The following is a 25,416-nucleotide window of genomic DNA, read 5'->3' on the forward strand; positions in this document are numbered from 1 at the left end:
CCACAATACATTTAAAATTAATTCCAAATGTTATAGAAAATCAGTGTAATAACTGCAACATTAAATGTGAGAAGAATAGTAGGTCACCAAGATAAGCTCAATAGCATCATTCATTATGGACATTAAATGGGCCATGTGTGCAGTTGCAAGACAGATGAATAGAGGGTTGCCATATATGAGACAAGAGATAAAAAAAAAAAAAAAAACATGTACAGGTGCTTTAGTTGCATCTGCAATAAAAATGGATGAATATGAGCTATTTTTTAAGATGAAATCTGCACGATTTAAAGACTGATCAGATATAAGTAGTGATACAGGGGTCATTATCATAAAATATGCTAGGGTATAAAACCTACAGAGTAGTACATACGGCACCACGGCTGTGAGTGCCTAAGGCTGGCAGTACTTGTGCCTATTTCCTGGGCATTTTAATTTTGTGGAAATGCACTGACTGACATTTGGACTGGTTATGGACAGGATATGGTTGCAGTGCTTAAGATCTGGCAACACTAATATTTCCATGAGTGATGACCTTGTACTTATTTATAACAAAATACAATTTCTACATTTTTACAGTTCCATATGCAGGACCTAAAAATATATATTTCCAGCCTATTCACCAAAAGCATATTACTAAATAAACTCTATATGAAGAGGACATTGCATTTATTAGTTATTTTAACTTGAAAAAAACTGTTAACATGGATTTAAAAAGGAATTACTTCTCTATGTCTTAAGCCAATAACAGTAACATATTTTAGACCTCTGGTAGCAAAATCTACATTCTGTTATATTTTAAAGGCATTTTTGGGTCTGAGACTCAATATTTAAGCACTGTTCTAACCATATGAATCTTTGAAAACTACTTATGTTGTAAGTGGCGAACACCTTCTTTTACATCATATTTAGAAATAGATTATAATACAATTGCAATACCAAGAAGTATGTTATAGTGTTGGCTGTTTGCTTAGGCAAAAAAAGAAAGAAAAGATAGCAATAAAAAATGTAATCCTGGTAGAGTTGAAGTTTATTCAATGAAACAGAAATGATGGAAAATTGGAAATGAAATTGGCCAAAATAGTTGAACTGGAAAAATGAATTACTTGGGGGTATTTTTTTTCCTAATTGTGGTCTTAAATGACTAATTCCCTTGTCAATTTTCCCCAATTCCTAGTTTGTCATAAAGTACCAATTATCTAGAACCATGAATGTGTTGGCTGATTAAAGGTATTAAGATACAACAATAAAATTACGCTATTTACTGGCTTTGTTTCTCATTATTTACTATTATATGGTGAAACATCATACTTGTTAGATCAATCACCTTGGTCATTTCCCGGTACTAAACATGTTTCAGATTTATACAATTACTTGTCAAATACCTTTAGCCACTCTAAGCATGAGTAAATTGGGACCACATGCATTAATCTTATATCTGAAAATGAGTAAAGTGTTCAAAAATGTGGGGTGGATGACCCATGCAATTACAATGGAAGAAGCACATTTCCTTAATTACAGACACAGAAAATAATTATCTGTTTGCGATGTTCCTTACTCAAGCATTATACCATTAATGGTTTCCAGGAGCTCACTTAACTAGATGCACAGATAACTTGTATAAAGTTGATTCTCCTTTAATTGCATTAATGGTTCTCTAGTTTGTTTATTTGTAAGCAACTGTTGCCATGGTGGCATTCACAGACTTTACTAGGTTCCTAAAATCAGCATGTCTTGAGTCTAAAGCAAAATTTTATAATTCCTTCCCCCCCCCCAAAGACTGCTTCAAAAACACCGTAACTCCTTAGATTCTGTCCCAATTGGCTCCTACTTAGAGTTGAAAATTATCTGCCCTTTGAAGATATAATTGGCCACACCAATGTCACTATTTTCTTCCTACCAAGTGTCACCTTCTCGCAACTTCTCCCCACTTTAATTTTACAATTTGTCCCATCTCACCTCGGTTTCACCCTTGTCTTCACCATTGTGTCACCCTATCCTCCTCCAGATGCCATTATTAAATTCAACTCCACAGAACCTTGGTGTGTCCTCTCACCTCATTCTTGAGTTTTCCCCAACCTATGTTTCCACTGTTCCCCACCTACTGACATAATGTCTCCAACTCCTTATCTGATTTCTCACCATGTCTCCACCTCAGTCTTACCCATTCACCAACTCCTCGCCTTAATGTCATAATTACTGAGTGAGAGCCAGTCTCTGTCTGCCTTTTCAAGCAAGTCCGAGAGTCTAAAGCTTTACAAAACTTAATGGTACTCTGTTTGTGCGTACTGAAAAGAGGAAAGGCTAACCCGACTATAGCAGAAATTAAAATCTGAACGGTAACATTTTGACTAAAATAGATCATCTGAAAGAAATTCAAACTTAGTATAGTCGCTTGATCTTAGTTTAATTTTTGCCATTTGGAATTTGAGCTCACTTCAATTCAAAGTTTAGTGCATCATCCTGTAAGTTGCTGCAGATGAATCCATATATATTAAGCTACTCAGGTTTTCTGAATTTACATGTATAACAGGAATAGAATGTCATAGTAAAGACACGCATACTTCTTAAATAATTATAAATACAGTTTGGGCAAAATGTTATATTCACATTACATACCCTTTGCTAGAAAGTTGTAGTGAATTTTCAAGGCAAATAAAAAGTGCACTATCTACATATGGGTCTCATGCTATTTGTGAAAGATAACTTACAGGTTGTCTCTCTGCCAGATAGAGGCTCACTGCTTTCCCCCTCGACCACAGAGAACACATTCACAAAGTATTCCGTTTCTGGTTTTAGATCAATCAATACAGTACTTCTTTCCGATCTGCCGACAATTACCTGGAAACAACAGCTTTATGTAACCACAAATGTATTTTGGAAAACGTTTATAAATAAAAAAGACTTTCACAGTAAATATATTTATTGTATTATTAACAGTGAGCAGCCAGGTTTTAAATCACCCTTATACTAATGTGGAACTCAAATTGAAAATAATAAATTGATTAAATAACAAGGACTTAAATCACAATCTAATGGTTTAAAAAAAAAAACTAAAAATGACTTATTGTTTGAGAACCTCACCTCCTGCTTTCTGCCTCCAGACACTGGATAATATTCCACTCTATATCTGTCCACACTGTGAGAAGGTGGAATCCATGAAACTCTGAAAGTCCGAGGGGTAGGCTCCGATGTCTCCAGGTTTGATGGTGGCTCTAATTCATCACCTATGTTTAAATTTAAATGAGATTCATCATTTGAAATGTTGATATACACAAAGACAGGGTAGGCAACCTTCGGCACTCCAGATGTTGTGGGTTACATCTCCCCTGATGCTTTACCAGCTTTACGACTGTGGAGAGATAGTCCACAAAATATGGAGAGCCGGAGGTTGCTTACCTCTGCACTAAGATTCTTGCAGAATTAAAAGTTATGTTCAAATCATTGCTGTATGACATGAATAAAGAACGTTTTCTTGATATTAGGTTTGGAATGTCAACATATATAGAATGGAGTGCCAGGGAACGGCAATATACACTATTTTAGGAGTACTTATATTGTACTTCAGTGATGAGCTTCCTTGGGCATTTCCTTAGAAGATAATAAATGTGTGGAAAATGAACAATTTCAATTACTATATATATATATATATATATATATATATATATATATATATATATATATACATACAGTTCTTTCATAAAATTTGCATATTACAATGATATAGTATAACATTTACCTGAGCCCTTAACACTGTTGCACAGATTTGTTGTGAGGTCTTCGACAATATTACTAAGGAGAGAGAAATCTGCAACATTGTACACGTATATATCATCTGGATCGGTAGCAATCTCTTTCAGCTCGTTTTCATCTGCATTCTTGATACCTGTTAAATATTAGAAATTAAATAATTAATGTACCATGTTATTGACACCTCAATTCATAAAGATGGATGAAATATGTATTAAATGAATTCATAAATTGAAACTGTAAAATCCATATAGATGGCTGATGGATGGATGAATTAGTGGATAGATGGGTTGTTTTTTTGGTTTTTGTTTTCAAGTGATGCATTTTTTTATAGATACTTTTTTATCAAGCGATGCAGAGAGTGTATAGATTTTAGGGCAAGTAAAGTTGACCATCTCCACATTGTAAAATGTCTATATTTTAAACTGAATGTTATACATTACACAATTAGGTTAGATTTAAGCAGTAGTAATGTGTTGGGAATATTATATTAAACTGTTTTATGTAAAAAAAATAGACTGCAGATGACGGATTTACGGTAATTTAAACTTAGTCCAATATATATGCTACCAAGTTCCCTTCACTGATTGCCTGTCGGCTTTCTTTATTCCACATTCCAAAAGCTATAAGAAAGCTATAACGTCCATATTAGAGATTAGGATCCTAAACTGACATTTTATAATTTTGTTACCTTGTAATTCATTTAATTTTCACACAATTTGTATAAGCATTACCTGAATAAACCTATTTCATTTGATAGCATGTTTTGCTCAATATTGGATCTAAAAGAAGTCTATATTTAGATATTCATGGCCAGATGGTTTATAATGCACTGGATTTTTCTGCAGAACATGTCTGGCAAAAATTCCGATGGAGTTTTTTCTGGTTTAATCTTATATTAATCCTTCTTCATTGAACTAGAGGTCATATGTTTTACAGCTCAGTGTTTAGCGAAATGCTAAAAGTACATTCATCATGTGCCATTAAAATATTTTTCTTATTCAGCATTACATTTACGTACAATGTATTGAGACATTCCCAGTAATAGTGCATTTTACTCCTTAAAAGATTCTAATCTAATTCTTATGAGGCACAACAGGATTTATTTGAAAGAGAGCAGTGATCAGTCACAGTGATACTCAGTAACACTTTGAACTATCTGCAAAATGTATTCAAACCTCTTTTCCATAACACATTAGATGACCCTAACAGTATTAGTAAAAAATCATAGGCTTATTGGTTTCTTGATTTTTTGTGTAATGTGTGCAATTCATTATCCTCTGTTGGGCAGGAGGTTGGCAGATGTTGCTCATATCTTGGGCATTCAGCCAGCCTCACAGCAAATAATTTGAGCCTGGAGGGAAGTTGGCTTTTTTAACTTTTTTTTTCATTAAAGTATGTTACTGCTGCACTCATGCTTTGCCAGCTATACAACTTTGAAAGTGAAAAAAAAAACAGAAATAAATAAAGCATAAGAAAAGAAAATACTCTGTTTCATTCATATAGTATTTGTAATTCTATGTCTGCTAAACATTGGCTGGCTACACAGAAGCTGTTTCAAAGTTATAAATTGTAATTGTGATTGGATTTGAGCATAGTTAACCCCTTAAGGACACATGACGTGTGTGACACGTCATGATTCCCTTTTATTCCAGAAGTTTGGTCCTTAAGGGGTTAAAGCAATGGTAATGAATTCTATTTATTTTTGTTTTGTGTTTGTTGTTTTTGTTTGTTTTTTAATTAACAGAAACAATGCGGCAACTTACTTCTACCTGCTTTGTGGCTTGTATAGGGTAGTATAGTATAGTCAACAGCTTAAAGTTATGTGTGTACATTTTGTGAAGGTTAGTAGCCAGTGTCAACTGGTGAAATTTAAAGATAGTGGGGTGCTAGACTCTACCCGAATTTCACTCTGCTCCTGGACTTGTTGGATTCTGCTAATATCATCCCATATACTTATCCAATTAGATTTCACACCCTGTTCAAAACTATAAACCTATAATATACGTATATGAAAAGCAACAACCACTTTGAAGAGGCCAGACTCCACTCCTCAAAGTTATTAACCAATGGCAGTCCTAGAAGACAGTACAACAATATGCCTGCTTGTGTTTTAGGGAGTTCGTGATCTGACAGCCCAATGCAAAACGAATGGGTGAAGTCAGAAATTCTGTTAAAACAAGCTTAACATGTTTGAGAGGTCTATACTTGGAAAAATATCCCAACTTCTTGAAATTATTAGTTGCTTAGTCTGCTAAATAAGCAATGAAAACTCTAATCACTTAAGGGTGCACAGACACTGGTTCCACCTACACCCAACAATAGCATAAACAAATAAGAATGTCCAGCACAAACCTTAAAGTCCACAGATCCTTAAATAAGGTGTCTTAGAAAAAAAAGGTTATGAGAAAGGCATTTTGTGCATGGCCAAAATGTCAGCTTTTTTCATTGACACCTTCATAAAGGATGTGAGGACTTAAAGGTGTGAGCAGGACAATCGTATTACTTATAGTTACTTAGCATGTCAGTACTATCTCCAGCCATCAATAAAGGGTACGGGGACAAAACTGCAGAACAATAACACACACTGATCACTGTTCCTTAACACAACAGATTTTTTTTTATTGCAACAAAAACTGGGGGAGCACTGATCCACATGCACATATGGACCAGCCTGCACTAGTAGGAGCTATCTTTAATAATAGTTATTGTGAGGACTAGGTAGACAATTGCTTCCTGCTTTTAACCTTTTACCAAGCAGACCAATGATATGCCAATGTGATACTATAAGCCATATAAATCCTTAGGTTCCTAATCGGTTAATAAAGTAGGAAAATGGGCAAATCAATAGTTAGAGCTATAGACATGTTTGTGTATTTGTTCCTTTAAAAATAAATTAATTTAATTTGGGATGAGAATCACAGGACATTTCCCTAAACAATATCTCTTCTTACCAACAGCATATAGCTCTATTCCTTGATCCCGCAGTCTTTTCGATGGTGCAACAATATCATCTTGTGATTTTCCATCAGTTATGAGTACACCAATTTTCCGTGACTTAGTCCTCATGCCAGCCTCTGCCTTGAAGTTATTGTTCAGGATGAAATTTAAAGCTAAACCTATTGAAACATCAGTGCATGTTATAACATATAATTAGAACATGTCATTTATAATACACATCTTGCACGTGTAATATATATTGTTATTTAGGATTATTTTGGTGAAGGAAAGTAAAGTACCTTTCACGAGTGTGTTTATTTGAGCTGCTTGTTTTTAATGTTTTGCACACACTTAATATGTTCTTGTTACGGAACAATAACTTGATGATAAAATACAAAATACCAATAAATATAGCCAACTTAATCTTACAAATTAGAAGAATGTATTCAATAGTGAACATTTACCTGTAAGAGTGTTGCCTCCTTTATAGGGCAAATTTGTCACAGCATCCAACAAAGACTGCCTTGTGCTATGAGCATTTAGTTGCCATTCAGTTCTAGGGTCTCCACTGTATTGGGCAAGAGCTGAAATGAAAATATACACAGAAATCAGAGTTAGTTTTCAAAGGTTTTATTTTTGGCTTCAGATCTCAAGAACATCAAAATATTTGGCAGTTCAGGCTCTAACTGCACTAGATGAAGAAAACCGTACAGGAAACGACTCGGCCAAAAGCAATCAATAAATATGTGCAATTCACAGGAAAGTATTTTCAGAATTTCAAACATAATCTTCACTACCAATGGTTCATGTTAGAACCATACAAAGATGTATTCTCACTTATACACATAATATTGTGGTGAGAGCAAAACATGATAAAACTCTCAATAGATTGATGCAGATTCAGAATTTATTGTTATGCATCACCTACAAAAATATATATCTTATAAAAATATATATGTCTTGGGCACAGCAGTACTGAGGAATATGTTACAACAATTCTCCCAAAATGCTCTGCTGGATATGCAAAAGAGCACAGATGGGCATCACGTTTCAGACTTTTCAGACCCTGTTTTTCTGCAGGCACCCTTAACAATAGAGCACTTTTATTTACAGGTATAAATAAACTTACCAATCTGTACTCTGTCTGTACCAATGTCAAAAACTTCAACCAGTCGTGAGATAAAGCTCCTGACAGTTCTGAAATTTGGTCGTCCAATACTCCAAGAGCCATCTACCAGCAATACTATGTCTGCAGCAGCTTTAGTTTTGCATTCCAAGCCTGCCACATTACAAAATAATAGAATTTAAAAGTGAGATCAAGACACTGGTGCTTTGTAAAAATGTTTAAAAAAAACATTTCTGATTATCATCTGTAAAACAGCTCCCCATGTAAACTATAATGCACCCCCGTTGCTCTCCAATAATCTGTATATAAATGTATTAAATGTGTTCAAAATATAATAGTTGTAGTAGCTTTTCTAGATATAAGTATAACAGTCAACATGTTCACATATATTAAGTCATTAGGTAAAAAAGAATACACATAGCTGAGGAATAAAGAACATATAAAAGCACATACACATCACATATAAAGACAAAAAAGATGAACGAATGAAAGGAACACATTTTGAAAGAGTTATTAGAGGACCAAGGTGACATTTACAAAAATAAATCATCAATTTAAACTCTCTGTGGAGGAAAAAGTAAATTTAAACATGTAACAAAAACCATAACATAGCAACATATAATACATTATAAAAAAAAATAAAAATTATATTGTTCTTCTATCATTGATATTTTTTATTTTCCGTTGTGTCCTGTGATGGTTAAGTGACCATTTCATTTAGAGAGCTCCTGCCACATTCATTACTCGTGACGTGAGATACTTTTTTCAGGAATGCTTCATAACATTGATCCAATATTGTTGAAAGTGTGAATATATTCTTAGTATTTAATGATACTACAGATTTTTTTCTTCTGTGTGAAAAATAAAATACCTAGACTTTATCAAAGAACAGAAACAAGTTACATTTATGAAACAAAACACAGACAGCATAATGTGTCACTACAAACATATTAAATAAATGACAAATTATTATTACAAGTATTTTGAGCCCATGTTATATCTCATCTGCAAATCTGGGGAAATTACAAAATTCAGTGGATATTGAAGCAGTTTTCTCTTATTTCTTTAAAATGTGTATCTATAGAATATTGGCACTTGGTAAATCTCTCATTGTGATAAAACTTATAGTCAATTTGCAGTATTTGTTTGTTAAAGAGATGATTGTTAATAAAGACAACTCAGATACTATTATTTTGTTTATTATAATAAAACAAAAATTGATTTTCTGCTGGCTTTTAAGAAAACGGGTTCAGATAATAGCAGCTATGTACATAAATTACAAGGCCAAAATCAATTAGCCAATTTGACTATTTCAACATCAGTTATTGTGGGAATTGTATAAAACTAAACACACAGCAAATTCAATTTACATAGAAAAGTACTGACAGCAGAATGGCCTCTCCTACAGCAGTCAAGGACGCTCAGTATCACCTTTCCACCAGATGAGTTCATCCCATTTCTACCTGCTAGAGCTGCTCTGGTCAACAGGACAAAAGTGTTGATATTGTGAGGTGAAAATATCCAGGGTCAACAACAGCTCAGATGCAAATTGGGAGGACATATAACAGGACAGTGGTAGTGGTTAAAATATAACAAAAATCCTCTGTCCATGGTTGTACTACTAAAATATATCTAGAAGCATCATCAGAACAATTACAGTCTGTTATGAACTTCACACAATGGTTTTCTATAGCCAAGTAGCAGCACTGAAGCCTAATATGCAAAATGTCAAGCTTAGGCTGTAGTGGTTTTAAGCTTGCCATTATTGGACTCTGAACCCTGGAAATGCCATATAAGGACTAACAAACAGTGCATCATCAGTTAGCAATCTGATGGGTCTGGCTGATTCCAAGAAAGCATTACTAGTCTGACTGCATGGTGCTATGAGAAATGCTTGGTTGGGGGACAAATTCTGATTTTGATTCCAGTGGAGAGAAATTTTTATTTTACCGCATGCATGCCACTGTGTCCAAGCAATGTGTCCCAAATCTTGACAGTGCCTTGAACCCTTTACTTCACTTCCACAGAATGTGGAATGTGTTTTTAAACTTAAAGCCTGAGAAAGTATTATGATTGACTGTCCAGTTTGCTATGTTCTATTAGGGAATTTGATTGTCATGTTACCTGTAGGACCAAAAACAACATCAGGAGCATCGGACATTGTAGTCATTTCCTGTCCAACCAAAGGAAAACTTTCTCCTTGATCAAACATTCCTTTAACAAGTACTTTGTAAGATGTTCCAGCCCTGCAAAAGTAAAAAACTATTTTAGAAATATAGACAGAAAGGCAGATAAAATCGATAGATAGATAGATAGATAGATAGATAGATAGATAGATAGATAGACTATTCCCTAGTCTTCAATCATTTAAGAAGTCCATCAAACCCCATCTCTTCAGAAAAATGAATGGCCTCCCAAAGTAACTTCTACCTCACAAACATGTTGCTTGCTCTCTCCTAAAGGGACACACTTTACTCTCACTTCCAGTCCTGCTACTTTCCCACATTGTTATGTTTAATATCAATAAGTTGAAAAGAAGATGTTCTACCTGAGCTCTTCTAACACAACAGTATTATCATACGGTCCAACTACAAGTTCTCCAAGTTGTCTATCATCTCCAGATGGATGGAATGTGATTTTATATCCTTTAACTTCACCAGGAGCAGGCTCCCAGGTAACTCTGAAAGTTGATGTAGTTGGATCAGATGTTTTCAGATTTCTTGGTGGCTTGAAAGGAGAAGCTAGGAAAAATTATAGCAAAAATATATATTGTAGAAAAATAAAGCTAAATATTTCTTTATTTTATAATTTGTATCATTTACAGTTTATATCACAAGCAAAATAACAGTTTCTTAAACCTAATACATTTTTTTAAAAGTACATAAAATTATTTCACATTTTTTAATAAGGTAATCAAATGTTCTATTGCATAAAGATATTATCAAATGTTATTCGGCACACATTTGCAGATAATATTCCCCATAACTATATACACAGTATATAATTCTGAGTTAAATATTATGTTAAATGTACTCAGAAAAAAACTGAACATAACCATTTATCTCAGACCGCACGAATGATTCACTGTTAACACAATACCAAATGGTTTTATCAGCCTAAATCATTGAAACAAAAATACAGGATTTTTTAACTCTGTATCTGCTATAGAAATGCTTAATCTTGGGAGTGCTCCAGTATAGTCCCATAGGAAATGAATCCCCACCTACTATGGATACATAAATATTGAATTCATATTTATATAGGAAATGCTTACTGAATTATTTGTTTAAATGATTGAATTGTGGACCAGTAACACAACTAATCACATGCACCGCTTCAACTTTATCTAACTGTAACTTTTCTACAAGTATCAACAAATTATGTTTTTTATATATATAACAAGATACAAATTTTATCTGTTTTTTACATCTATAAATATATATATTATTTATGATTATATATTTCAGTATACAAAATTTGTTCATAACAACCATACCTGTTGTCCCGTCTCCTTTTCTAGCTTTTCCTTCCCCTGTCCTATACACTGGGATAACTGTGATATCATAGGTCGTTAGAGGCTGAAGTCTTTTTAACACCGTAGAGGTGGCTGATGGTGGCATTTTAGCAACTAGTTGCCTTCCTCCAGTTCGTGGACGATAAATAACACGATAATTTACAACATCCCCTGGAGCTGGTTGCCAGATTACTTTCATTGTATTTTCTGTTTCATCGTTGACTTTCAAGGTCTTACCCTCTGGAGATACTAATTGACATGAAAATTAAATATTATAAAATAAAATACAACTTTAATGAATATAGCCCACTTAAAATTAAGCTAACAAAAAAAAAATTTCTTCATTAACTACCGTATTTATCGGCGTATAACACGCACTTTTTCTCCCTGAAAATAGGGGGAAAATCATGGGTGCGTGTTATACGCCGATATCCCATATTTACTTACCTGTTTTGAAGCGTTCAGCGCGCACCGCGGTACTGGAACTTCAATTTCAGGTTCCGGTTATTGTGTGCACACTTCCTTTCAGTCCCGCCGGAAAAACGGAACCTGAAATTATAGTTCCAGTACCGTGGTGCGCGCTGTGAAGCCGGCCCACGCTTCAAGACAGGTAAGTAATTATGGGACAAGAGGGAAAGTGCACTAGGGGACACTATGGGAGGGGGGGAAGAATACTATGGGGGGGGGGGGTGAAGAATACTATGGGGGGGGGACACTATGGAAAGGGGGGAACACTATGGGATGAGGGGGGGAACACTATGGGAGGGGATGGAGAATACTATGGGGGGGGAAGAATACTATGGAAAGGGGGGAACACTATGGGAGGGGGGGAAATACTATGGAAAGGGGGGGAACACTATGGGATGAGGGGGGAACACTATGGGAGGGGGGAAGAATACTATGGAAAGGGGGGGAAACACTATGGGATGAGAGGGGGAACACTATGGGAGGGGGGAGAATACTATGGGAGGGGGGGGAGAATACTATGGGAGGGGGCGGAGAATACTATGGAAAGGGGGGGAACACCATAGTGATGAGGAGGGGGAATACTATGGGAGGGGGGGAAATTTCCTGGAATTTCCTTCTGAAAATGAGGTGCGTGTTATACGCCGGTGCGTGTTATACGCCGATAAATACGGTAAGTACTAAACTTGTTCATCTGAATCTATCCGTCTGTAAAAAAATCAATGTGGGGTTTTGGCTCAGTCGAATTTGGTCCATGCAATAGTTTTCAGGAAGAATGATTGAGATGAACCACAATGGTCAAAATTGGACAGTGTACTGCAAGAAAAAAAATGTATGTGCATGTTTTGCAGTACACTCAATGGTGCATGTTCATGTAATTTGGGTCACAAACCAAGTGAGAAGAAGTAAGAGGAGAAATAGAAGATGGAAAAAGAGGGAGCAGTAACAAAAAAATGTGTGTGTATATATATATATATATATATATTTATTATATTGTTATTAAAAAAAAAAAAATATATATATATATATATATATATATACATATATAAATTCCATTTTCATTTCATTTTTAGTGCTGCCCCTTTTTACCCTTTTATTGGTCACTGCTCACTTAATCTGTGAATAAAATTAACATTTAGTGGCTGCCCCCTAATGATCAGTCATTGTTTTTCCAATCACTCATCTTTTTTGAGTGCACATGAGTCTACTAACTACTAAATTAATGGATCTACTGCTTTATGAAGGCATCAGTGGTAAATTTATTGGGCATGCTTAACATATATACTATATGTGGATATGTGTACTCCATATGTCTCATAATATTATAATATTAATTTAGTAAATCAGGCCTTTGACTTATAATTACTCAGGTCTTGCCCAGATAAATGTGCCTCTTTGTGTAAAACACATTACATTCAAGGGTATACAAAGACTTCTTCAATGTAATTTCTCTATAGAATGATGGAAATTCAAGACTTTGTCCACATGTTTCACACATGCTTTGGAAAATAAAAAAAATGCTTGGGAAATTTCCCACCAGATGTCTTCAAGAGAATTTCCTGAAATTCTTTAGATATAAATTTTTGACAAAAAATTATTTCTCTCTAAAGGCTGCAATGCTACAGCATGCCCAAATACTGCAAGATAATGCAATTGCAACAGCTGCACTGAATCCACGACTAAGTTCAAACTATACAATCAACTTAGTAATAAGCTGGCATACTTAAAATTACTTTTGCAAGCAGGGTTGAGACCAGTTTATGTGGTTGTTTATGAGAGTTTTCAGATACTGATATCCAAAAATGTTAATGGAGTGAAAAGTGAAAAATATGAATGTCATATAAACCAAAATGACTTTAACTGTGTTAATTATTGTGTGAACATTGTGTCTTGTTGATTGAAATGTAAAATGAGTATTAAAAATACTTTCTTTGCAGGATGTTGTATAAATATACCAAGTCAAAAAAGTTAATTACTATAAAGTCTTTATATCATATATATGGAATTTTAACTGTAAATATATTCTCAAACACGAGCTTCAAAGGAGTTCTACCATTCAGATAATTCTTCAGCGATATATTTTTGTCAGCTAATTGGATACCAGACATATGGAGCATTTCTTTTTATTTTTGTTTGTTTAGCTGGGAGTACACCTTTACTATAGGCACACGTAATTTTAAGTGAAAAAATGCATGCCCTTGGCCATAATGCATTGTGTTCTCACAAGGTATGGCCTCTTAATATGAATATGTGCACAGAAACCCATGTACGACAAGATGAGAAACCAACACAAAGCATGAAATATATAATGTATACATTTTCTAGATATTCCATATCAGTGTGATTCTAACATGTTTGCAAAGTAGCCCAATCATCGAGCTATCAGGACCAAAAACTCCAGGTAAAAACCTTGAAAGTTCTCAGCTTGTCCACATACATTTTATATACAGAAGCTTAAGCTTGTCCACATACAGAAGCTTAAGGTCTGGATAAAATGTCAGTAATACAGTAAAGCAACACTATTCACCTTATTTAAACAGGTTCACTCCTTTAAGCGTGTGTTTCAGAGTGTGAGTGTGTGTGTGTGTGTGTGTGAGTGTGTGTGTGTGTGGTTGTTTGCATACCTTCAGTAGTAGCTTCTCCTTCAAGAGGACTTCCTTCTCCACTTTTGTAGTTGGCAAATACTGAAATTGTATACTTTGTTTCAGGGGTAAGGTTATTCAGGACCGTGTTTGTTACATCACCAGGAACAATCTTTTCCCCCGACTCATCATCATCAAATAGAGATTTCCATGCAATTCTATAACCACGAACCATTCCAGGTGCCGCTGTCCAATATGTGCCAATTGTTGTATCTGTTATGTCTTTGGTTATCAAGTTTCTTGGTGAGCCACGTTCTAGATTGAAATAAATGTCAGTTACAGTTACTGTATTGAAGAGCTTTCCAAAATTTTCCTTATGATACTATGATAATGCTTATGAATTGTTTATGAATATCAATGTGTATATAACGTATGTATATAAATATACAGACAAAAATAGATAATATATATTATCATAGAAGCACACAATTACAATGTACAACTGTGTAAAGGTAAGGAAAAGGCAATGGAAAATTCAATAAATGGAATTAAGTCACTACAACTTCTAGTTGTTTTAAAAAAAAAACATTTAAATAAACCACAACTTCTTAATGGAGACGCTTGACTGGAAACTAAATGGGCCGAGATGCTGACAAAGTATTTTACTTTCCAGTTGCAACAAAATATTTGAAGAGAAAACAATGTGGTTGCTGCAAAGTTATTACTGGGTTGTAAGCATTTCACACTTTGAATGGTAGGCAGTGTGTCCCATGAAAATCAGTAAGATGAAAAATCTTTGGCTCCGCAGAATGGATAAATATGTCAATTCTCGAACAGTTTGATTTAACACTCCAGTTGTACAATGATATGCAGAAAAAGAGTACTTGTTACTTTGGATAACATTGGATGAAAACATAATAGGACACTCCCTTAAAGCCACCATATGGAATACCAAAAAAGTACATCTGGATAGGTCTACTCAAACATGCTGAACTACTAGATGGCAAGGCACAGACACCTCTGCAAAACTTCAGGTACTCAAAACTCAGACACTTCTACCATTCGATCCAAAACAAAGCCGCCATTCATAGAGAACTTACATGGTTTGAAAGCTTATATAATGATAAGACCACCATAGAGAAAGCAATATCTTTGCTATACGAACACGTAGAGAACAATCACACTTTCAAAAGATCCTGGGAGACCATTCTAGAGAAGACTATATCAGACTCCTTATGGGAGAAAATCCTGATACTAGCACACAAAGCTCGGTGAGCACCAGGTACCAGGTACCAGGAAACCAACTACAAACTCCTCTCCTCCTGGTACCGCACACCGAAATATCTCCACAGGGTGTTCCCCACTGTACTCATCAACTGCTGGAGATGCGAAGGGGCGGTGGGAACAATCAGACACATATGGTGGGACTTCCCCCGAGTAAAGCCGTGCTAGGAGTCGGTGGGCACCACAATTGCAGACATATTGGGAGAAACCTTACCCCTCGAGATAGAACACGCACTGATCCACGCCACCCGTCCCCTCTAGCTGCTTTTAAAAAAATCAATCTACCGTCACCGCCTAAACACAGCCAAATCAGTGATACCTGCCCTCTGGAAACAGGACAAAACCCGGACAGTGGAACAGTGGTTAAATAGAGTTATGGAAATCCAATCGACAAAAGCAATGCAAGCATCCCTGACACTGATACGAAACACACAGAGCGCTGGCAACCATGGTTCGTGTATGTGACGGGTGCGGGTGCTGCAAGCGTAGGGTGTGCTGGGGCCGACCCACGAGACCATACATGAATACTTGACTATGTGAATCCCGTATCTCTCCGTCTCTATAAATTCACCCTTCTAATCTCTTCACTGCACAACTTACTGAGGACCTCACGACATTAGTTTTATGACACCCAAACACAAACCGAAGTGGCCCCGACGGGAATTTGGGGACACCAGGTTAAAATAATCACCATTAAAGATGATGGGGACATACCAAGCCAAACCTAGGAAGCTCAGCCTAAACCAACATAGGTGAAAAAGGTACTAGCTTTGACGCACACATAAATAACCACTACCTACCAGCTGTAATACGAACCACACATAGAGAACCTTCCATATCCATTCGAAAACACAGCACACATGATTACCAATGACACACTCATGTAATTAGACACACTGCTGACCTGATACAACGACGAACACTTAAATCCTATCGGCAACTTTGCAATAGCAATATCTGTCACGTCAGAATTCTTACTTAAAGGACCACTATAGGCACCCAGACCACTTCAGCTTAATGAAGTGGTCTGGGTGCCAGGTCCAGCTAGGTTTAACCCTTTTTGCAGTAAACATAGCAGTTTCAGAGAAACTGCTATGTTTATCTCGGGGCTAATCCAGCCTCTAGTGGCTGTCTCATTGACAGCTGGTAGAGGCGCTTCCACGCTTCTCACTGTGATTTTCACAGTGAGAAGACGCCAGCGTCCATAAGAAGGCATTGTTAATGCTTTCCTATGAGACTGGCTGAATGCGCGCGCGGCTCTTGCCGATCATGCGCATTTAGCCGGTGACGGAAGAAGAGGGAGGAAAGTCCCGGCGCTGGAAAAAAGGTAAGGGATTAACCCCTTCCTCCCCCCTCAGCGCCACGGGAGTGAGACCCTGAGGTTAGGGGCACCCTCAGGGCACTATAGTGCCAGGAAAACTAGTATGTTTTCCTGGCACTATAGTGGTCCTTTAACCCCTTAAGGACCAAACTTCTGGAATACAATGGAATCATGACATGTCACACATGTCATGTGTCCTTAAGGGGTTAAAGCACTCTTTATGTCTCATTACACCACTACCACACAGTTAGGAGACCTGCGAGTCACACACTAGCAGTAACTGGAATGTTAATATACTGCCCCTTATTGTTCAAGCTTTAATAATGCTAGGAAACAGTGAAGAGCCTGGCTAACCTCCCCACCGGAAGGGACCCACCCACCTACCGAGGAATGCTGATGGCTTTAGGTACCACACTAAATTAGTCCCTAATGGGGTGTACGCACTATGCATGTTGAATACCAATAACCAAGCTAGGCCTCAAAACCTACAAGTTGATACGCTATAGCACCTCATATGTCCTATGACTTATTGATTACTGCATCTCTATGCTCCATTGAAATGTTAATACCCAGTTATGGGACCTGCAAGTCTCACATTCGCTACTATAGCACCGTTATACTATTGTGATTATATATTCCTGCCATAATAAAGCCTTGAATCACAAAATCTCTTAATGTGACATAGTTTTTATAGAAAGAAGGAAAAGAATATGGGACATGTGTGAAAGTAAAGGGACTTCCCTGTGCCCCTTTTTATGATTCCCAGCATAACCAACTGATATCCACGTATTCTTATCTTCTTTATATAGAACAATTGCAATTATAAAACATTATAATTTCTGGTCTAACTTGCAAAATAATATAAAAATGTCTGCTCCTAAAATAGATTTTACTGTGGAAGAGCAGAGTAGTTGGCTGGGCTGTTTAGCTAATCAAATTGCTGCTTTAATTTCTCACGTAGACAGTACTTTTTTTCTTAACACACTTGAAACTTGATTGTCACTGTTGCTACTTGCTGATAGCTCATAGGCCACAAGAAGGCCTTACATTTAGTTCAGGATGGCTTCTTTTTCATACTCAACAGTTAGTGCATAGCACTGCTATATGTCAGAGTCAGCAACTAGCTTAAATAATCTTAAAATAACTTTTTTAACCAACTTTCCTTCTGATGTAAAATTTAACCATACATTTCAGCAAAGCATAAACAATAAAGATTGCTTAATTATTTAATGTACAGAGCAAATATAACATTATTTTAAGTCACAAAGTATTTAGCAATGATGGAATGCTTCCAGGAAAATATATTTACTGATTTTCTTTTTTTTGCTGTATGAAATATATTTTTGTTCCATGAACTACAAAGAAAAAGAAACTAAAAGATTACTACATGGCAAAGGAATTTACTCTCCTCATTGTGCTGCTATAATTTAAATTGTACCAGTTTAGCAATCTATCACTATGCTTGTAATCAATAACATCAACATATTTTTTTAGACATAGTTTATAGATTTTACTTCCTTGTTTAGGAAAGAATAGTATGTATTTCATTTATTTTTATGAAAAAATAAAAACGAGAAAAAAAACAGGCTGGATTCTGAAACAGGCTGGATTTCCACCAATTTGGAAATTATCATGAAATCACAAAGGCATTACATATTTTAGTACTGTGACAGAACACTGTCACTGAGTACCATGCCCACTGCTTATTCGTGTGTTTTCCCCTGTGTAATGTACAGTTCCCCCGGTATTTCTATGTATTTCGTGTTATATACCCTGTTGACCGTTCGGGAGCGCTCACGCGAACGAAACCCGTTCGTCTCCTGAACACGGACAACCCCGGTACCCCATTAGAATGTTCACAACAATCAACCAGAACATTCGCACCTGCATCATAAGTGTGAAATCACAAGGGAAGTAACTAATGAGTGCTCCCCTGGGTGGCCACCATTCGTATAGGCAAATGCCACCCAGTGGGGAGCATTCGTATATCAAAAGGAGAGGCTTCTCTTGCAGGATCTTCGCATCAGGACTCCACAAACGGGTCCCTTGGGTTGGTGGGGACACTGTTGGGGTACTAGCGGTTTGGGTCGCACTACCTGCTCCTAACAGAGCTATAATCACTGCTCTCCCTACCCGGGAACTGCGAGGCCAGGCTCATATCTGCCCAAAGAGCTCTCTCCCCGGTGCTACCTAAGTGGAAGTATGCACCAGAGAGAGAGACGCTGAATTCCTAGAGCTGTGAATCGGCTTTGCAGCCTCAGGTGTCCCACTGGCCGCCTGGAAGTCCATGACAACTAATGGGAGAAGGAGCGCCCATTTAAATTGGGTTTGCGCCATTCTCCTGATAGGTCGGCACGAGTGAGCGCTGATTGGTCGCTGCGGGGCACAGGCGACCAATCGGAGAAGAAGGGCCCATTCAAACAGCGCCCATTTCTCCTGATTGGGCAGCGAAACCCCTCTCCTCCCTGAGTGCCAATTGAGGCACCGGGCTTTTGCGCCCTTTCTCTTGATTGGGCAGCGACACCCCTCTCCTCCCTGAGTGCCAATTGAGGCCTAGGGCTTTTGCGCTCTCTCTCTTGATTGGGCAGCGACACCCCTCTCCTCCCTGAGCGTTGATTGGCACGAATTGGTTTTGCGTCTTTCACCTGATTGGCTATTGCTTGGTTTAGGCGCGAAAGTTGAATTCACCGGTCTAAACCAAGAAATCCCATTGGAACTGATTTCAGGGATGTACAGAGCCTCGAGCCCAGACTTTACATGATGGTGTCTCAGGCTCTGTACATCCGATAGCCCCGCTATTAACAGGGATCTTAGATGGGACCCTGGGCTATTCAGTGATGTGTGTTTTATATGTGTAACTCCTTCCCTTCCCAGGGTGCAGAGCCCCTGAGTGTTCCCCATATTTGTAATGTGTTTAAATGTGTGTAACTGCATGTGCTGTTGGTATCTCCCAGGGAGGGAGATGGTTATCTGTATGCCATCCCTCTCCAGCCTGGGAGTATGTTGAACTGAATGGAGACCCCCTGTGTGTGGTCTGTGCATAAAAGAAAGCTGTACCAATAAAGCATTGTCAGTGTTTTTACCTCCAGTGCTGTGTCTCGTCCTGTTACTGGGGGGAAAGGGTTAATCACTGTTCCAGCTCATGGAGGATGCAGTGGGAAAGTCCTTGTAAGGACTAAGAAGCACCCAGGGCTTTGTGTCGTCCAGCCCCTGGGAGTGCATAAAGCTAGTCCCCGTATCCGTTCCCCAGCTAGGAAGCAGTCCCTGGTGGAGGTACCCAGCCGGGGTACAGGGAGCTCCATTACAAGTACAATATAAATAAATTAGGAATATTATACAACTCTTTTTCTACTTTTACGTTATTTTGACAAAATCCCGCAACTTAGTCAATCCCCCAAATTACCACATATCTGAAAGCAAAGGGCCATAAAACTATTTAGCCAAAGCATGCCAAATTGACAAAGGCTTTCTACATATAAACATTGACAGATAATGGGCGAATTAGATTTTTTCATTATGACATGAAAAGGGGATTCCTCTGGTTTTTGCCAAGCTGATTAAAAATGTTTGACAAAAACAATGACATACTGTTTTCTAGCATCATACCGACTATAATAAGCTACAAGTAAGATGTGAGAAATCTCTCACAAGTAATCTTTTGGAGTTTAATGGCATATAAATTATTTTCTTACTAAACCATGCTATAAAATAACAATCAAATAGCAGATTTGGAGAGGATGATTAAAACAAAAAAAATAATTGTGCAAATATCAGGATATCGGGTGGAAAAAAATAGGAATTATTTCTACTTATTTTGAACCACATTTTGAAATTCACCACAAAGAATAAGGTCGTCCACTTTTAAACAAATCTTTGCAATTGTCACTTGCTATCTCAACAGACTCTAACATAAAAAGCATTCTGCCTTCAGACATGAAATAAAACTTGGTTAAAACTAACTAATGAAAATGGGATTTAATCATGGTTCTAAATATTTATTCAGTGGTGTTAGTTTCAGATGGAACGCGTATTTACTGCCTTCTCTGAGTCAGCATAATTGAAAATGCATGTTGTACAAGCCCAATGAAAATAGTTAATGGAGCCATTGTCTTTTTTCGGTCAAACGTAATATGTGTCTTTTTCTTACACAGGATCGTTTTACCAGAGTAGAATCCAGATGCAGTGCTTTTTTTTTCTTGAAACACTGTAACACATCATAAAACTGACAAAATGTTTAACAATAATCCTTTGCCATTAAAAATTCAGATTTATGTTCCTGAACCAAACACATTATTGAAATTTATAATGAAGTGGCAATTAAATGAGGAACCAGCGGGGTATTTAAAAGCAGTGGGGAACTAGCTTGGGCAGATTCAAAAACGTTCAGATAATAGCAAAATACCATGCTGTGAGGCTTGTAAAGTTTCAAGTAAGAGTTACTTCCTAAAAACCTACATGATTGATAAAAAAAAACGTAGATGACCAATATATCACATTCTAAAATATACTTCTCAATGAGTATTTATGCAACCAAAAACAGTCCAAAACAGTCTCTTTCTTTCTATCTATCTATCTCGCAATCTATCTATCTCTCTATCTATCTATCTGTCTATCTATATATATATATATATATATATATATATCTGTATGTCTATCTATCTCTCTATCTATCTATTCTGTCTTTCTGTCTGTCACACTCACACATATACTATACATCACCTTCACAGCATCAACTTTTAGATCATTACACAGTTCTTGATCCACATGAGGATCAACATTATTAATATTTGCCTTATTTTTAAAGAATACTAAAACAGTTAATTATAACATTTATTTGTATTTTTGTGATTTTTTTTGTCATATTCCATAATGTTGTTGCATTTCTTGAAGGCATAATTGATATATTTAAAAAAAATATTGAATTATGTGCATTGTTCATATTTATGGCAGTTCACTCCAAAATGTGTTTTTCATAAATCTGACAACTTCGAATATCTTTATTTGAATATTTTTTTGTTAATCATGAGGTTTGCTTAAAATGTCAAGAACCCAGACGCTGACTACATAGTTCAAGAAATGAATGAATCAGCATAAAATCTTTACCCTTTATGCAAAGAAACATCTCATTGTTATCTTCTCAGGGAAAGCACAATTTCTACTAAGCGCTTCCTGTTATATGCAAGGACTTTATTATGCAGAAAAAGTCATTCTCTATGTATTTCAGCCTGTAGGAGGGAAGTGATTTCTAAAAACATTTTGTGTATCCTAAGCAACAGAAAAAAAAATACATACTTTTAAGAAAATTGACTACTTCCTGTCTATGACCAAATGCTGCCTATTAAATATTTTAGACGATATACAGTCATTTCTTTAAATTAAATATGGGCTTTTGAACGGGGGTTTAATGTACATCTCTTTAGCTAGTTATACAGGCTTATGACTACAATTCAGAATATGTGATGCATCATACTAGAATTTACCATTTCTAAATAATAAGAAGTAATAAGAATACCTCAACCAATTGCCACTTTGCTCAACTTTACTTGAATGTATTTGAATGGACAGAAAGAATTCCCATAGGGGCTCAGCAAACCTAATTTCTTCTTCTATTAGCAGTATTAGTAGAGGGCTATAATAATAATAATAATGCCCCTACTTTTTCCTCCACCATTTGGCTTTTGGGAGAGTTATCTGGTGGACTAGGGACGCACTAAACACTTAACCAAATACAGGGCATGGATATGCACAGCCTTCTGTTCCTAAAATAGATGGAAACAGGGGGGTTCCTTGGCTCTAATATAAACTCTGCACCTTTTTGTTTAATAAATGACCAGATTATAATAAGATCCCTTGTTCTAGATAACATTAGCCCCAAGTCCTCATATCCCAAGTAGGTCAAGAATCCCCAACTCCCAAGGAAGTCTAGAATCCAAGAATGTTGTGAGTCAATGAACATTCTCTGGTTTTGGGGATTCTACTTGTTTTTGCACAAATGGTTCCATTGTGAATCGACTCATGTTACTGTAATATTTTGAGTTTTATGTATTTACTGTATGTGTAAGTGTTTCCGTTTAGTGCTTTAACTTAAAGCTACACTTTCTATCCATTGCAGCACTGTAATATTTATGATAGCGTTGGCTAGCATGTAGCACTTGAGTGCAGATGGATTCACATACCTAAAGTGCTTAATGAGTGTTTCTGTCCTTAAATGTAGGGTATCTTTAGTCACTATGAGGGCAAACACTTTTTGACATTAAATAGCCTTTTATAAGTGAGTTAGGATTTAGTAAAGTGGCAGGCATGTCATTGTATACGGATTTCTCCATCCAATTAGGTTTTATGGTAGAAAAAACAGGTACTTGCAATGCCATGAAATCTGGAGAGTGATGTTATGCTAATGTCACAGCTTGGTTATTGCACTTCAGTTATGTTATTCAGATTTTATAATGTAACTATTGTTTACGCTTTAAAAAATAGAACTCACTTTCTGGATTTTTGGAACAAATGGTTATATTCTCGAAGATTTACAGTTGTTCATCTCTGACCTGGCTTGCAGCTTTGCTATTTACTGCCTTTGGAAATATTGGGGCAGTTAAACATCGGGATCAAAGTCTTTGCTTACTGTTGAGACAACTTTGCTACAAGTGGTCAAATGGTCGATAATGCTCTTGTAACATTTGTCTCAATAACTATGTGACAGCAGGCTTTCAGACTAGAAGTGGAAACTGGATAGTTTACTGAAATGGACTAGGAATATTTAATAAGGCAGCAACATTTTCATTTTCATAATTATTCACAAAACCAGGAATTGTCGAGAAATGTCACGGGAATTGCACAATTTTGGCCAAAAAATCCATACTAAAAACATATTGCAAATCTGCTATTTTCTTCAGATTGGCTACTTTGGGCTAAAATTTGTTATTCCCTTGTCAATTCTCCACAATTTCCATTTTAGCTAATAAACCTGTTTGGCTTATTACATCTAGATAAGCTATATTTTTATTTTTAATCTAAGCCTTTCTGTTCCCCCGATAAATCAAAAATGTTATGCTAGCGTTGCTGCTTTGGTAATGAGCATAAATCTACTCATTGTAAGTCTTATCAACATCTTAAGATGGTTAAATGTAATCATTGTAATAACTTGTATCTGAACTACAAATTATACTGTTCCCTTACCACAAATATTGACGCTTGGCATTCTTTGCAAGAACTGGAACAGTGAGATAAAGAAATGTTAACATTTTTTTTCTTGGCTTTTGAACTCATAATAAAATGATAAGCATTCTGTCCAGCTCTAATTAATTTCCAGATGCCGCTCATCACATTCTAACCAACAAAATAGGAGCACAGATAGTAATATAAACCTGCAACCATCAAAACATATATATGCATGCATACATCACGGGGCTAGTTTAATACACTGGGCAGGATATTAAGTTTTGTCTGCCTTCAATAATGCGAGAATTGTATATAAAGGCTATTCAATAAAGTTAGAACTAGGGCCGGATTGGGGGAAAAATTTGGCCCGGGCATTTTTCAATCACAACGGCCCCCTGAGAAGGGGGAGGGGCCAGAGAGGATGTGTTTTGTCATCAATGATGACAAGCACGCCCCCTCTCAAAGTGAGCATGTTTGTTCAATGCGCAGAGCCCCGCTGAAGAACTCTAGCATGAGAAAAAGGCCCTGTATTTGTTCTGCTCAGCGCAAGCAACTTTATTAACATGCTTGCGCTGTGTTTGCTTTTAACTTGTCTCATGGAATACCAGAGGACAAAAGGGACAGGATAGTGTATTGTGCATGTGTTTGGAGCCAGCTTGTGGGATTGCGTGTGTGTAGAGTGATCTGATTGTGGTGTGGTATTGTGTAAATAGGTCGATTTCATTCGTGTTTGTGGTGTAATATGTGTGGCTAGGGGCTGTAGAGAGTGTGTGTATAGGGGCATAGTGTGTACGGGCTGTAGTGTGTGTGTGTGCCTTTCCCACCGGCCCATGAAGGCACACACAGCAGGGCCGGCGCTCGGATAGTACTGGCCCTGCAGGGGCTGGCAGGGGAGATCCTGTGATCTCCCCTGCTGGCCTCAGCCCATGGCCATCATGGCCCATTGGGCATTTGCCCAGTATGCCAGGTGGCCAGCCCGGGCTTGGTGAGAACTGTAAAAACTCAAAGTGAATATAATAATGGATGAGGCCAATTATAATATAGCAAAAACACAATACTAGAGTTTTCACACTGGACTCTTAATCTGATTAAATATTTAGACATATTTTCTCTGATTACGCATAGGCCACAATAACATTTTACTTTTCCTTTTTATTTACATGGATGCTCTAAGCACCAAAACATTTAAGTGTATCTTAAATTAACACTTCATTGTACATTTTTTTTTTTTTTTTACATTTTAGTACATATACCTACAAAGAAAGTATCCATCTATTTT

At 36.7% G+C, this 25,416-nt stretch overlaps 1 protein-coding gene across 4 annotated transcripts in view; it reads right to left on the bottom strand.

The window, feature by feature from the left end:
• Nucleotides 1–25,416, bottom strand: part of COL12A1 (collagen type XII alpha 1 chain) — a 165,349-nt gene that overhangs the window by 96,961 nt on the left and 42,972 nt on the right. For 3 of the 4 annotated variants that reach the window (XM_063442995.1, XM_063442996.1, XM_063442997.1), the window contains 10 exons: nt 14,417–14,689; nt 11,310–11,576; nt 10,362–10,554; nt 9,938–10,059; nt 7,817–7,966; nt 7,152–7,271; nt 6,702–6,866; nt 3,737–3,883; nt 3,082–3,224; nt 2,709–2,838 (listed from right to left, as the gene is read on the bottom strand). In XM_063442995.1, coding sequence (XP_063299065.1) covers nt 2,709–2,838; nt 3,082–3,224; nt 3,737–3,883; nt 6,702–6,866; nt 7,152–7,271; nt 7,817–7,966; nt 9,938–10,059; nt 10,362–10,554; nt 11,310–11,576; nt 14,417–14,689 — 1,710 coding nt within the window. The remainder of the gene's footprint in view (nt 1–2,708; nt 2,839–3,081; nt 3,225–3,736; nt 3,884–6,701; nt 6,867–7,151; nt 7,272–7,816; nt 7,967–9,937; nt 10,060–10,361; nt 10,555–11,309; nt 11,577–14,416; nt 14,690–25,416) is intronic. The other variant, XM_063442998.1, reaches the window with a different exon arrangement.

Source organism: Pelobates fuscus, chromosome 2, assembly GCF_036172605.1.
Source record: "Pelobates fuscus isolate aPelFus1 chromosome 2, aPelFus1.pri, whole genome shotgun sequence".
Taxonomy (NCBI): domain Eukaryota; kingdom Metazoa; phylum Chordata; class Amphibia; order Anura; family Pelobatidae; genus Pelobates; species Pelobates fuscus.